General features: G+C 40.9%; 1 protein-coding gene across 11 annotated transcripts in view; it reads left to right on the forward strand.

Annotated features, from left to right (window-relative positions):
- MEGF11 (multiple EGF like domains 11) overlaps positions 1-13,652 on the forward strand; it is a 266,626-nt gene that overhangs the window by 99,480 nt on the left and 153,494 nt on the right. For all 11 annotated transcript variants that reach the window (XR_013775891.1, XM_079318187.1, XM_079318184.1 and 8 more), the window contains one exon: positions 856-948. Coding sequence is in view for 10 of the 11 variants with exons in the window: in XM_079318187.1 (XP_079174313.1) it covers positions 856-948 (93 nt within the window). In the remaining variant the exon portion in view is untranslated. The remainder of the gene's footprint in view (positions 1-855; positions 949-13,652) is intronic.

Here is a 13,652-nt window from a genome sequence, read left to right on the forward strand (position 1 = left end):
TCATATCTATTAATAACTCGTACATGTTGGTCTAGATGGAAATGATGTGTTCCAACTTCACCCCCCAATCTGAATCTTGGGCACACAGGTGTTTTTGGCAGTGTCTTAAGTGGTAAAATGGAAACAAGGTAGTCAGCAACAAAGTTGAGTCTTGAAAGCAGTTACTCAGTGCTCTTCAGGTTCTTTAGTATGTGATGGGCACACACTGGAAACTGTCAGACACTAAAACTGCACAGGAAAAGAGAATCCAAAAAACTATGAGCTGTTCCTCAGCCAACCTGTTTGTCTTGGTTTGAACTTGAGGATACCGAACTTCCAATATTCCGCTATTGTGGAATATTCCAATATTGTAGTTAATGAAAACTAGCTGACCTTGAAAAGGCACAAATGCACTTGCAGCCACTGCATCACAGAGTAAAACTATTTATTTTCCTATAGCTGTTTTTTACAAATCTATTTTGGATTTTAATACACTTTCAAGACTGAGCTCCATTTTGTCTTATGAGCAGATGCAATTTGAATGTGATATAAGAAGCTGCTGTTCTGTAATATAATAATAATAAATACCAGTTTGGTAAAAACTTTATTACAAAGCAAAACTGCTAACCAAAGGAATTTCTGGTGTACAAGTTTTTCATCACAAGGCTGAAGTGACAAATGAATTTATTGCTGTCAAGAGACCTATACTTTATTTTGGTCACTTAGCAATAATTAAATCTAACAAGTAATTATTTTTTTGTGTGTTTGATTTGTTTAATATTTTTAAACAAAATATTGCTCTCTAAGGCATTGCTTAGGGTATGTTTAGCAACCACTTAATATGTTTACAATGCTGTGTGTTGTTTCCTTCAACAGCACTGTGCACAGAGGAGTGTGTGCATGGAAGATGTGTCTCTCCTGACACGTGTCACTGTGAACCAGGCTGGGGAGGGACTGATTGCTCAAGTGGTGAGTAAAGATACCAAAATATGATAAAAAGTATGTATTGCTATTATAAAACAGGCCTTATAAAGCAGTGACCTTAGAACTTGGATGCTTTGAATGGAAAAATGAGGGTTTTCTGCTGGTTATTTTGTAAGGATTCATATTGGGCTGGAACAAAATGACCTTTAAAGGTCCCTTCCAACCCTGATCATTCAGTGGTTCTATGAATATGCGAGAATACTCATTCCTAGGATAATGACATTGGACTTTCTTGGTAGTGTTTTGCAAAGAAATGTGAAATGTAGTAGGGGATGCTGTTAATGCTTTTGGTTCTGTTATTAGGATACCAGGACAAATAATAGAGCTCTATAAAGAATTTTTTCTCTCTCAAATCTTTAATACAGCACATTCTTAATGAAATACTGTGTGGAGTGTTGGAGCTGTTTGGAAAGCACTCTTTCCAGATAGAATTCTTGTCCTGTTCAAGCCAGTGGGAGTTTTTGCCATTGACTTTTCAGGCAGCCCAGATTCTCTCCTCTGACTTACAATCCATTCCTTAAATCCATACTGCCAAAGTTAGGGAAATGGGAGTTGGGAGTTCTGCACCTTTTGCTAGGGAATTAATCCACACTGGAGGCTTTCACTTCTTTCAGCTGGCAAGGCTGTGTTTAAACTCTCTTAATTGGGAATGGTGAGTTTAAGTGGTTGGTTCATGCTGGAATGGAACAGGCAGCACAAACATCCAAGTGTGATGTAACACAGGCATGAGACATTATTGACATAACAGGAATAAGCTTGTTAAATTGAGTCAATTTGTGCATCAGGCAAGTAAATAAAGCTGCTTGTGGAGAGATGCTGTGAAATGAAACTGAATGGACATTTAGTTTTGTGTTGGCTTCCTTCCTTTCTCCCAAATTGATTGGGATCTTAAGAAAGAAGCATCCTTACCAGGCAAGAAGGTAACAGAGGAGGGATCTATAGAGGGAGGAGTTAGAAGGGGATGGGAGGTAAATGTGCCTGAGGGTGGACACAACCAGAGGCTGAAGGCAGAGGGTCTCATTGCTGAATGGGTTCCTGGGGTTTTGTCTGCAGCTCTGCTGAATATCCCCTCGATTCCAGCAGAAAAGGGAATAGGAAGGGAGCAGGGAGGAAAGACTTTAATCCAGAGGGGATGTGGATGCTCCAGCCTTGGGAGTGTTCAAGGTCAGGTTGGACAGAGTCCTGAATAACCTGGTGTGGGGGTGGCATCCCTGCCCATTGCAGGGGTTGGGATGACATGATCAGTGAGGTCTCTCCAACCCAAACCATTCTGGAATCATACAATTCCAAGGATGGAAACAAAGGCCATACTATGGGGTTTGAAGCAACATTTTGGGATTACCTGAACAAGGGAAAAACTCAGCATCATGACATATTGAATATATATCTTTAAAAAGATTTTTAAAAAGAAAAATAATACCATCAATTGTCATATATTGTATAGATTCTCAGGAGCTCATTTAATGTTTTGATTATTCTTAGTACTAGATTTAGTTTAACCTAACAGTGAGTATTTGTACAGTGCATGTGCACTAACAGAAGTTAAAAAAAAAAAATAAAAAAAGACTAAGATAATAAGGACAAACAGATATGGGTTATACATTTATACACATGTGCACTCACAGAGTAACAAGCACTTCATTCTGTGTAAAAATGACCAGGAAAGGATAAGATGTCAAAATACAGAATGGTCTTGTGGACTAAAACTACCCAGTGACTCTTATTAAATTGCTCTAATCTTGCAAGTGGAGATAAAAGAAAAAGAAGGTTTTTCCTATATTGAATATTTAGCTTTTTAAAGTAATTAGGAATATTAAAGCACTGACAATGATTGAGATAGAAACATTATTCATAACTTTTATTTCCGCACTGGGCAGGGATCCAGTATATTTCATTTATGAGGTTTCAGCGGTGGAAAGAGAAGTGTTAGCCAATTCCTAAATTAAATATGCCCTGTTAACTTTTATAAATGATAGCCCAGGATTAGCTTCGAAATTTAAGCTTTCATTTTATTAATATAATTAGTGTTTGCTGGCCTGTAGTGCCCATTGTCTTTCATTCCACTTGTTATATGCTGGGTAACATGTGCCCAGTGAAATGCTCCTAGGAGGCAAAGTCAATTTTACTGCACCTGAGAGCTGCTCACCTTTGTGCTTGACACTAGAAATTTGGGTGACTGGACTCTTCATTGTTAGGAGATCTTGTTTAAATTCAGAGATTTAAAGGAACATTGTTACTCCCAGTATTTCCAAGAAAGGGGAAATCTGGAAGCTTTGCCTGAGGTTAACCTGTATTTTCTGATACATGATCCATGTGTTAAATCATATTTTACTGTTATGCGGTTATAATGTGGAAAATAATTTTCACTTCTACTGGAATTATCTGTCACCTATTTTCTTCTTGTTCCTTCATGACTATTGGGTAACCAGTGAAGGTCACATGTTTGCAGGGACAAAGGCTGCTTGGGATGTTCCTGCAGGGTGTGCTTGGGAGAAACCAAGCCTGGTGGCGAATGGTGCCATCCCAAACCCATGGGGCTTGAGAAGATCCTAATGCATTCCTCAGGATTAGGGATTTGATGCAATCACAGGCATATTGCTTTTCATGTTGGCTGTTTGAAATGCTTTCACTGGGAGAGGGATCGCCAGCCAAAACACTCCCTTTAAATTTAGCAAAGCTCCTAGGAGCTGGAATGGTTTCCTGAATGATTTCTCCTGAAAGCACTGCTGAGAAGTGGAGCCTCCCTGACACTGGGGGTCATGTGTTGTCATTTACTTGGGGAAGATGTAAGGATGCTCACTCTTTCTGAGATACAATTTCAACACACTGCAGACATAGCCATTAAAATTTTCAAAAAGTCGTTTCTAACTTTCACTTGATTTGATGGGTGAAATTCAACCATAAGCAAAGCTCCAGCACAAGGTTCAAGTGCCACTTCAGAACCAGAATTCAGATCAAATAATTTTCTTTTTTGGTGTGTCTATGCCTGGAGAGGGTCTGAATTCTGACACTGAGCCTCAATTTCCCATGGAGAGGCAAAATTCTGGTGTAAAATGCAGCACCTCATGTTACCATTCTCCCTTGGCTAAAATATTTTCAATTAAATACAGCTTTTTGAATACAGCTACAGCCTGTAGTCATGCAAACAATTTAATCATCTTGCTCAGACTTGGTTTCATGCCTTCCTAAAACCCAGCCTGTAAAACAACAGTTCCAAAACTTGTTTTTCAGTGCAGCTTTCCAGTGACTGATCATGGTATATGTTAGAGTTCATCTGTTGTCAAGGTTAAAATAACTTCAGATGAATTGCTAAACAATTATAAAAAACCCCAGTGCCATATTCAGCTCTGCAGGTCTCTGTACCTGTGTTTTACTGCATGCTGTTGTACATCTGTCCATGCCCACAGGCCTAGCCTTGATTTCATGCTATAAAGCTGCAATATATTAAGGCTTGATTACCATAACAATAAAAAGAGAAGTAATGAGGTATTAACTAAAGAAGCTCTTGACCAAAATGTTTTCAGCATTTTAATGATGCTAAAAATTAAAAGGAAAATCTTTTTTTAAAACCACTGCATACCTTTCCCTTCCCTTTTAACTTATTTTATTGAATCATGCCTGTTTTGTCCACGCAATCTGGACTGCTGGTTTTTTAAATACAAAGCAAGATTGCAAATGCTCTGTGTGAACTTACCTGCTCACCTTTCCAATTATTTCAAAGCAATTAGCTTCAAACAGTATGGCTGGAAGTTCTGGTGGGGATATAATTGCCTGTTGGTGGTTACCTGGCTTCTTCTGGGTCTTGCTCACAGCCATCTGTATTTACAGGCCCTTAGGCCCCCATCCAGCAAAGAATTTAAGCTTGTCCTTACACAAGTAGGACTTTTCATCTTCTCTTCATGCTTTAAGAATTTAGGTGGTTGTTAAGTTAGTTTTAAAGAAACAGCTAAAAAAAAAATCAGTGAAATCTATGCAAATCTCTAATTGAAATCATCAGGCCTGTAAGGAAGAAGGTGGTCTTTCTTTCAAGATGTTAATCAGGTAATTTTATTAAAGATCATTTTGACTCTCATGAGCATAATTTATTGTGAGGAGGGTCACAGAAATCTTTATTGCTAATAGGGCATTCTCAAAATGAGGCAACAGGTAGGAAAAAGAAAGTTCAGGGCAAGAACCCTGAGTTAAAAGCTAAAAAATCTTCCAAAATGTGTGTGTGCCAGGTTGAGACATTTTCACATAAACAAACACTGAGGTTGTAGTGAAAAAATAAAATGGTTTTCAAAGTTTTTGATTTGTTATTAGTTTTGAGAGAAAACACAGTACTTGCCCAAAGTGTAATTAAAGAGATGTTGGCATAATAACACCCAAACATCTTTCTTGCTGTGTCACCTGGGGGAGAGAGATTATAGTGCTGCTGTCTGGCATAGCCTGATCCATAACTATACATATGGATAACACAGTTTTCCTCAGAAAGGATGTTTTGTACAAGCTGTCATTAAGAACAAGAACCTATTTCATCTTTATCTCTTTGTCAAAAATAGCCAAGGTCATAACAACAGGTTGTTGTAACATCACAGCAAGATCACTTTTAAGGGTATAGCCCTGGAGCAGCTGGAGTGCCTCAGTCCTGAGACTCGTGATGAATGGGAACAGCAGATCCTGTGCTAAATCTGAACGGGGTTGTTTGACAAGCCATGGAAAGCAACAGCAGAACTCTCAGGAGAAAAATGAAGTGTTTTAAAGTGAGGCTGTGTTGGTTTTCAGGGTTGGTTTTGGCATTCATGATCTCCAACTGCTTTGAACTATTTCTGAAGAGGAAATGAAGTTCAAAGGAAAGATCCCTGGTTCATGAATTCAGACTCAAACAAAATTCATGTGGGAAGCTGATCTGCCAGAATCATTAGCTGAGTTTTCATCCTCAGATTTTTAGGATAGGAGTGACCAGGAAACCACCAGAGTCTGCCAAAGAAGGGCGAAGGTGCAAGACCACAGCTCTTCTAAGCTGTTAGTGGGCTACTGCTTAGATCCAGAGCCTGTCCCTCAGGGACACTTGCCCATGGCTCTTGTCTGGGAATTTGTCACTGCGGTGTTTGTAGCTCAGTCACTGCTGTACCCAAGCACCAGATGAGGTCACAGAACCAGGTACAATGTTCATGTTTCCCCACAGCCCAAGTGCTTCATTTGCCATTCCAGCTGGGTTTAGAGGCAGTTTCTAAAGATCTGTTTGAAGTTGCTAAACTGCAATTGCAATCCAGTCTTAATTATTGCTTTAGCTGAAACAGGATTACATATCCATAGCATGTGGACTTCAAAGTTTTAGCACACTTTTCATTTAAGCCAAGCTCAAATTACAGCTTAATTTTGATGTGATTTGCAGACTCAGTGACAACTGCATCATGCAAAGAGATGCAAATGTACAAAATCAAACTCCAGTGAGGCTCATACGAGGATCTTTCCATAGCAATTACAGAGTGGAATTGATTTCTGTCTCTCAGTTCTAACAATTTGCTCTTCCTTAAACTTAAAAAACACCCGTCTCCCTTCAATCACTGCTGAACTGGTGTAATCAGGTAAACAGCTTGTGTTTAATTTTTGCCTCTGCTGGATGTTGGGCCCACGCACCAGGGCTCAGGCCCTGGGTTTTTTGTGTTCCCAGGCTCTGTGGCAGCAGCTCTTCCCAGGCCCAGCCCACGCAGGACAGCCTGTGACAGGGAATGAGCTGTAAACACAAGCTGCTGTGCAGTGCTGTTGGTGGCACAGCAGCATGTCCTGCACGTATTTTTGCACAGATAATTCGGCTGCATTAGACCAGGCTAATCCACCACTTTTCATTCAGTGGGAATATTTTGTTTCTTGCTGAAGCTGTTTATATCTGCCCTGTCGTTTGTGGCAGTTTCCCTGCACTTTTTGAGGCATGTGTATCCTGTATCCTCTCAGCTTCCATGAACTAATTACTTGGGAGGTGCTGCAAGCTTATGGAAAAGGGCTGGAGTCGTATGAGCCTGGGCTTCTCCCACAGTAACAGGGCTGGGCAAAGGGCAAGGGTTGATTCTGGAAAAGGAAAAGTAGATCCAAGATTTACTCTGGGAAGGAACTGCTTTCTGTACTTCTGTGTGATTCATTGGTGATGAATAGATCAGCTGCCAGTTGTTCTAAGTCTTGTACTAAAGTGAGTGAAAAATAGAAATTCAGCACCCTGTGTCCTTTTACTTCTCACCTTCATCTTCTCTGTCAGAGTCTGGGAGAATTCCTCCTTCCCTAAATCAGCTGGTTATGTCTAAAGCCAAGGCAGTGACAGATCATTTCCCCAGCACTCCCAGCCCTCCTCTGAGACTCCTTCTTTTGGATGATTTGAAGAGTCAATTGAGCTGACCTGACTCTGTCTGTTCCAGTCCCTGGAGTTCTGTCTTCCAACTCATGCCTTGGTCTCAAGGCTTGATCCAGCCTTGTACTTCATACATATGAATAGTCCTTTTAAAGTCAATAAGGAACCATCTTAACTTCTTTAAGTTAGATGAATGTTTAAGCCATTACCTGAATGGGAACCTGTGAGATGAGGTGGAAATCAGGTTGGTGAGGATCTCTTTTATAGGGGTTAATAGTTACTGAGTGTCATCCAGGAGGAGCAAGGGCATGGACATTGCTTGGGTCTCACAGCTGACAAATGGGAGGTGAGAGGACAGGTAAGACCCACTGACCACCTGGGCACAGCCCCTGGTAAGCTATCCTTGAGAAGGATGGAAATTCTGTGTTCCATGGAACTGAACTGCAATTCTTCATGCTGGGTATCTCTGCAAAATCAGTTTGAATCCAACACTGAATTCCTGCTGAAAACCAAAAAGGGAAGCTGTGAGCCAATCTTATTTTGTAAAGCCTTACTGATTGCCTGTCAGTAGGGCAGTGTGTCAGGGACTGCTGCTTCCAAAAGGGAATGAGAAAAGGCATTTAGGTGTTGGAGCAGAGAGCTGGGTGTAAAGTTTTGGGAGCAGACAGGGCTCTCCAGGGAAGTTGTGTCCCAGAGCATCCAACAGTGATGCTGAGGTGTTTGTAACAGAGCGACAGTGAAACCATCCCAAAGCACAGCCCCTCTGAACCTGAAGCACAGCTGAGCTAGGTGGCTGCTCTCTGATCTGGGGAATGGCTTGATGATTGACTAAAACTTGGAATTTTCAGAGTAACTTTCAGTAAATGAAACCATGGTTACAAGCACTGAATGGGCTAAACGCATCCTCGTGCAGGTTTGTGTGGTTATGCAAGAGGGAATTTGGCTCCCATACATCTTTCCTTGGCTGCCAAACTGGTGAGAGCAGAGCAGACTGCACAGAGAGGCAGTATATGTGTGATGAGTTGTTAGTTTTATTAATTTGACTGAGGTTTTTCTCACTTTAGACAGAGTAATAGCTATGAAAGAAAGAACCTACTAAAATATCCTCTTTAATGAACTGAATTGCTAATGCTGAATTTCATTGCTGGAGCATCTTACAATAATGTGGCTTTAAATGTGCACTGCACAAATGAACAGACTTTAGATCAATTTAAAAGTACCATTGGTATAATTTTATGGCCTGGTCACTAAGAGCTGTCACTCAGAGAAAAGAGCAAAATTTCCTTTTGCAAAGCGTAGGCAAAAATCTCAGCTGTGGACACCCACTCAAAAGTATTCCTGGGTTTTTTGCTTGCTAAAAAATACACTCAAAATTTGTGGTCTTCGGGAAAGCTTCTAAACAACTATTGCCTGTGTTAGACATGGTGAGGGATTCTAAGGTATGCTTGGAGAGGGCAGAACTATGCTCACTGTCCAACATTAAGGTATCAGAAAATCCCTCAGGAGCTATTTCAGGCACCTGTAGCTTCAGAAGCCTCAGGCCTGTTCTGACTTTTTCTGGTTTATGAATTACTGTCCCCAAAGACAAATGCTGCAGCTGGGAAAGGCCTTTCTGCTCCATCCCATGCTCTTAGGATTTTTTAAAAGCTGCTGTTCTTTTTAGTTAAAATACTATTTTCTGTCCAGACTTTAAGGATTGAAATCAAAAAGAGAAACCAAAGGTTTTATTCAAAAGTTAGACTTGAAATTTACCTTGGTCCTCCAGCAGCTAAAATTTGCTAGAAAGTGGCAGATATTCATCATTCAGTGTTAGACACCAGCCAGCCGTGTGCGGATACCCAAGAGCCTAGGCACAGCTAGTAAATCATTCCAAGAGCACCAAGGAGTGTGCCCAGGCATGGGAGGCAGGCACATGAACACACAGCTTTCCCTGCTACTGAGGGTTTCTTTGTTTAGGAGTAAATTTCAGGGTCTACATACCAAGATACTAAACCACTTTATTTCAGGAAACAGCAGCTGGGTGTTTTAGCTGCTCTTTGGCTGCTGCACTGAGCAGTCCCCATGGTCCATGTCCCCTCCCACTGACCTGGTGTTCAACGTGGGCAGTGTCTGCTCCAAGGGAAAGTGTTACACGCTGAGATTTGTCCTCAGGCTTCACCCTCATTTTGTGTGAACTTAGCTCAGCCTCCACAGGGCGGGAAGTCCTCATTTATCCTTGATTTCAGTGGGAGTTGAGTATATTTGTCTGGATTGACTGGGCCCATGTTGGAGCTGAAAAGGGATTGCAGTAGTGGGCTGGGAAGAACTCAGACAGTTAGTATCTGTGCTAAAGAGGAGGGAGGTTCTAATGTACAGCTGGCCTTGCTGTCTTGGGTGGGTTGCATTTGAAATACAGCCTGGAGGCAGCTTTACTAACTTTAGAGATGTGTGATGATGGGATCTGCAGGAGACTACGCAGGAGTGATGTAACACCACAGCTTAAAGTCAGAGTGAGAGCACCGAGCTCCTCCGTCGTCTAATGGGGACAGGGCAGCAGAATGGATTATTCTGCTATTTATGGGTTTTAAAGTTCTTTCCATGTCAATAAAGTATCTGTGTAGGAATAAGAGACCTCTTTAGAGATTGTATCTGCCATTGTACAGGTGACACTCTTTAGCTTTAAAATCATTTGCATTTCTGGTAGCTTCTCCATGCAGGGGGAGGTCATGGTGATGTTATATCACTCTGCATAAAATGAGAAAGTTTCAGGGAGTTTTCTTCGTTTTACCCAGTGTTTGTGCTATTGTGAGTTTGATAGCAAGGTTCTGAAGTGAAATATTTTCAGAGGTTTCTCTGAGAAATCCTGTTCTCCTAAATTACACTCACAAAAATCCCCCTAAGCCTCTCAAATAATACTCTAATACTTATTTGTAGTCCTTACAAAATCCTGAAAAAAATGTTTGCTACAAGAGCAGATACCTTGTGTCCCCAGTGAAATGAGTGTTTGTTGATAACTTGTCTGCCTTGGTGTTGGGGAGAGAAATAATGAGATAGCAGAGGACTTTAACAAGTGCAAATGTGTCTGTAAATGCAGGGCTGGCAGATCAGAGCCCTCGCAGGTGAGCGTTTTGCTCTCACTGCTGTTCGAGCCGGCCAGGGAGAGGAGCAGGCTCACAGCTCTCCAGAAGGAAAAGCATGGAAAAGGAGGGAATGTGTCATGACCTAAAGAAATAAATGAGCAGATGGTGTGCCAGCATCATACCTGACACTCCAGAGGAGGTAGTTGTAGCATAATCACCGACAGCAAACAGAGTTGTGAACAGAGCCCAAAGCCAAGAAAACCAGGGGAAGGTGATATGCATGGAGGCAAGGAATAAAAAAGCAGAGCAAAACAGAAGTTGAGACATGACAGAGAAGGAATTTGGGGGAAAAGCTGGAAAAATAATCAAGGTGAAACAACAGGCAGAAGCAGGTGAGGACAAGAAAGGAAGTCAGTGTGCAGATAAGTGACTTGAGGCAAGACATAGCTGGATTTGGATGTTTTACAAATGAATGCTGTGATGTGTGTGAGGTACCTACAATTTCAACCTTGTAAGCAGACAGTTACTGGCTGATTCTACTAAGGAGAAATCACAGATTTTGCTAAAATAAGAAAGTGAAGTGGAAGGACTGAGGATAGAATGGTGATAGGAGATGCTACAGGCAGGTTAATAAGGGGGAAGATTTTTCTGGTTCCTGCTGGAATAGAGTTATTTTTCTTCCCAGCTGCTGAAACAGTTCTGTGGTTTTTATTTTCACCTGCTCTTCCAGGGAAGAGCTGCACAAGAAACCAGGAGGCATCATGGCCAGGACAGCTGACCAGAACTGGGCAAAGGGATATTCCAAAACATGGAATGTTGTGCTTGGTGAATAAACTGGGAGGCACCTGGGATGGGATGGGATGGGATGGGCATCCATCAGTGAGTGGTGAGCAATTGTGTTCCACAACAAATATCTTCCTTTTGTTTTATTTCTTCTTCTTCTTCTTCTTCTTCTTCTTCTTCTTCTTCTTCTTCTTCTTCTTCTTCTTCTTCTTCTTCTTCTTCTTCTTCTTCTTCTTCTTCTTCTTCTTCTTCTTCTTCTTTTTCTTCTTCTTCTTCTTCTTCTTCTTCTTCTTCTTCTTCTTCTTCTTCTTCTTCTTCCTCCTCTTCTTCCTCTTCTTCTTCTTTTTACATTATCATTATTACTGTTCTTATCTCAACCAGTGGGTTTTACCCTTTTCCAATTCTCCTCCCCATCCCACTGGTGAGCAGAGTGAACAAAGGCTCTGTGAGACTTCATCACCATCTGAGCTTAAACCAGGACAAGAACTCAAACTAGGTGATATCCAGACAGAGGAAGGATTTAGAGATGAAGTGCTCAGGTTAAAGTGGCATTTGTCTTTTTATGGTGCTGGCAAAAAACTTGTTGAAGTGTTTATGAAGGGATGTAAATGTCTTTTACAGCACTATGGCTTCAATAAACACTATGTAATGTTTAAACACAATGTATTGAAGTGGAATGCTGGAAGTTATAATGCATTCAACTGCCAAAAATGCCTTATCTTGGCCTGCAAGGATCATGCAAGCAAAGAAAGTGTAGTTTTCAATAGACAGGGTTTATTTTGTTACTGACAAAAACAGAGGTGAAATACCAGGAATTTTGCACATTAAGAAAAATTTATACAGTTAAAAGTTCACTTGTATTTCTGTACTCATGAAAATACTTTACACCTTAACTCTTGACCCTTCCTTACACCATTTGATTGCCTTAAATGTGTGCTATATAACAAGCACATCTTCCAGTCATTTCCTTACAGTTACAAAAGACCTGATTGAGTGCAGAAAAACTGCAGGATTTTATTTATTAAACATGCCTGTGTTAGCCCAGCAGGATATCTGGATGTTTGGGAGTGAAAATGAGAGTTCTGAAGACCTCAGTCTTGTCCAAGAAAGCCCAGTGAAGGCCATTTGTCAGAAAAGCTGGGAAGAGACCCAAGTGTCACAGATATGGGTGTCACTGTTTTTGTAATGGCAAGAACTCATGAAATATGATCAGTGACCTGACAGATGAGTAAAGTCAGAGGAAAACAAAGCACAATGAGTTTCTGGGTTGTGCAGGGAAATCAAAAGGGACCTACTGCTACACAGAGACTCCTGCATAAAGAACTACTGGGGAGAAAGGTGGAACAGGGAAAGCAAATGTGTGGGAAAGGTTCCCAACCACAACTACTTTGTAGCAGGAGGTTTTATCCATTTTCATGGCTTTGGGGTGTGCTGTGCAAGAAGGATTTAGGCCCATTAGGAATAACAGTAAATGCCAGATGGAAATGGTGTATTGTTACTGAGATTATTTTATATCAGGAAGAGCTTTATGGGCATCAACTAGAAAAAAGAGAGATAAAACACTCATTCTTTGATCTTGGAGGGTGGTCATTCAACATGAAAAGTCTCTGCTGTTCATCATTTTCATTTTCAGTAGTTTCTCTGCCTATCACGCAGTGCCTGCTCATGTGAAGGACAGAGGCTGCCAGGTTTATAACCCTGACCAGGATGCTTAAAAATATGTGCATCAAATTCAGGGTAGAGGGTGAAAGTAGACAGCAAAATTTAAATTTTAACAGAAGCAGCTAAGAAATGAAACAGCTGACACTTGGGGTGGTTTAGAGGTATGGGTTTCTCAACCTTCCTACTGCCTGCTTAAATCTCACCTTTCTGAGTCCCATGTACAGAGCTGCAGTGTTCTAATTATGCAGCCTTGTGAGTAAATCATAAAAATTGATTACAGAAGAGTTTTTAGCCAAGGTTCAAAATCTGATGCCCTCTCCGACTTATCTACATTGCAGTGATAATTTCCTAAATAAAGATCAAATCCTGGAAACAAACTGCAGAAGGAGGCAGGTTTGCAGGAAGATATGAGGATTCATATGGAAGATCAATTGTTCCATAGAGATTGCACACTTTGCTGCTAGAGTGGGAGATAGGGAGACATAGCTGAAAGTTTGGGGAATTCTTAGGAAACCAGAATAACCTTTGCTTCATCATCTGCTTTAGCCTGTCTGTTAGTACTTCCCAATTAAATGGCATCCACTTTGGCTGAGATAATAAGAAATACATGCATTCAGCACACGTGTATTCAGCAATAAGAAAATACATGCATTTCTGCAAATATTATCTCTATATTCTAGGATAAATTCTAGCCACTGGAATTCCCCAGATTCCAGTTTGAAAATACTAGCAGAATGTGGTACCTCTCCCTTGCAGATTTGGTGGGGATGTGAGCCATAGGAGCTGCAGGACAAAGTCCAGTGAATTTTTCATTAGGTGAAGGATTCTTTTTGTCATAGCTTATTCAGAAATCATTTGGG

The sequence above is a fragment of the Erithacus rubecula genome (genome assembly GCF_903797595.1).
Source record: "Erithacus rubecula genome assembly, chromosome: 14".
NCBI lineage: Eukaryota > Metazoa > Chordata > Aves > Passeriformes > Muscicapidae > Erithacus > Erithacus rubecula.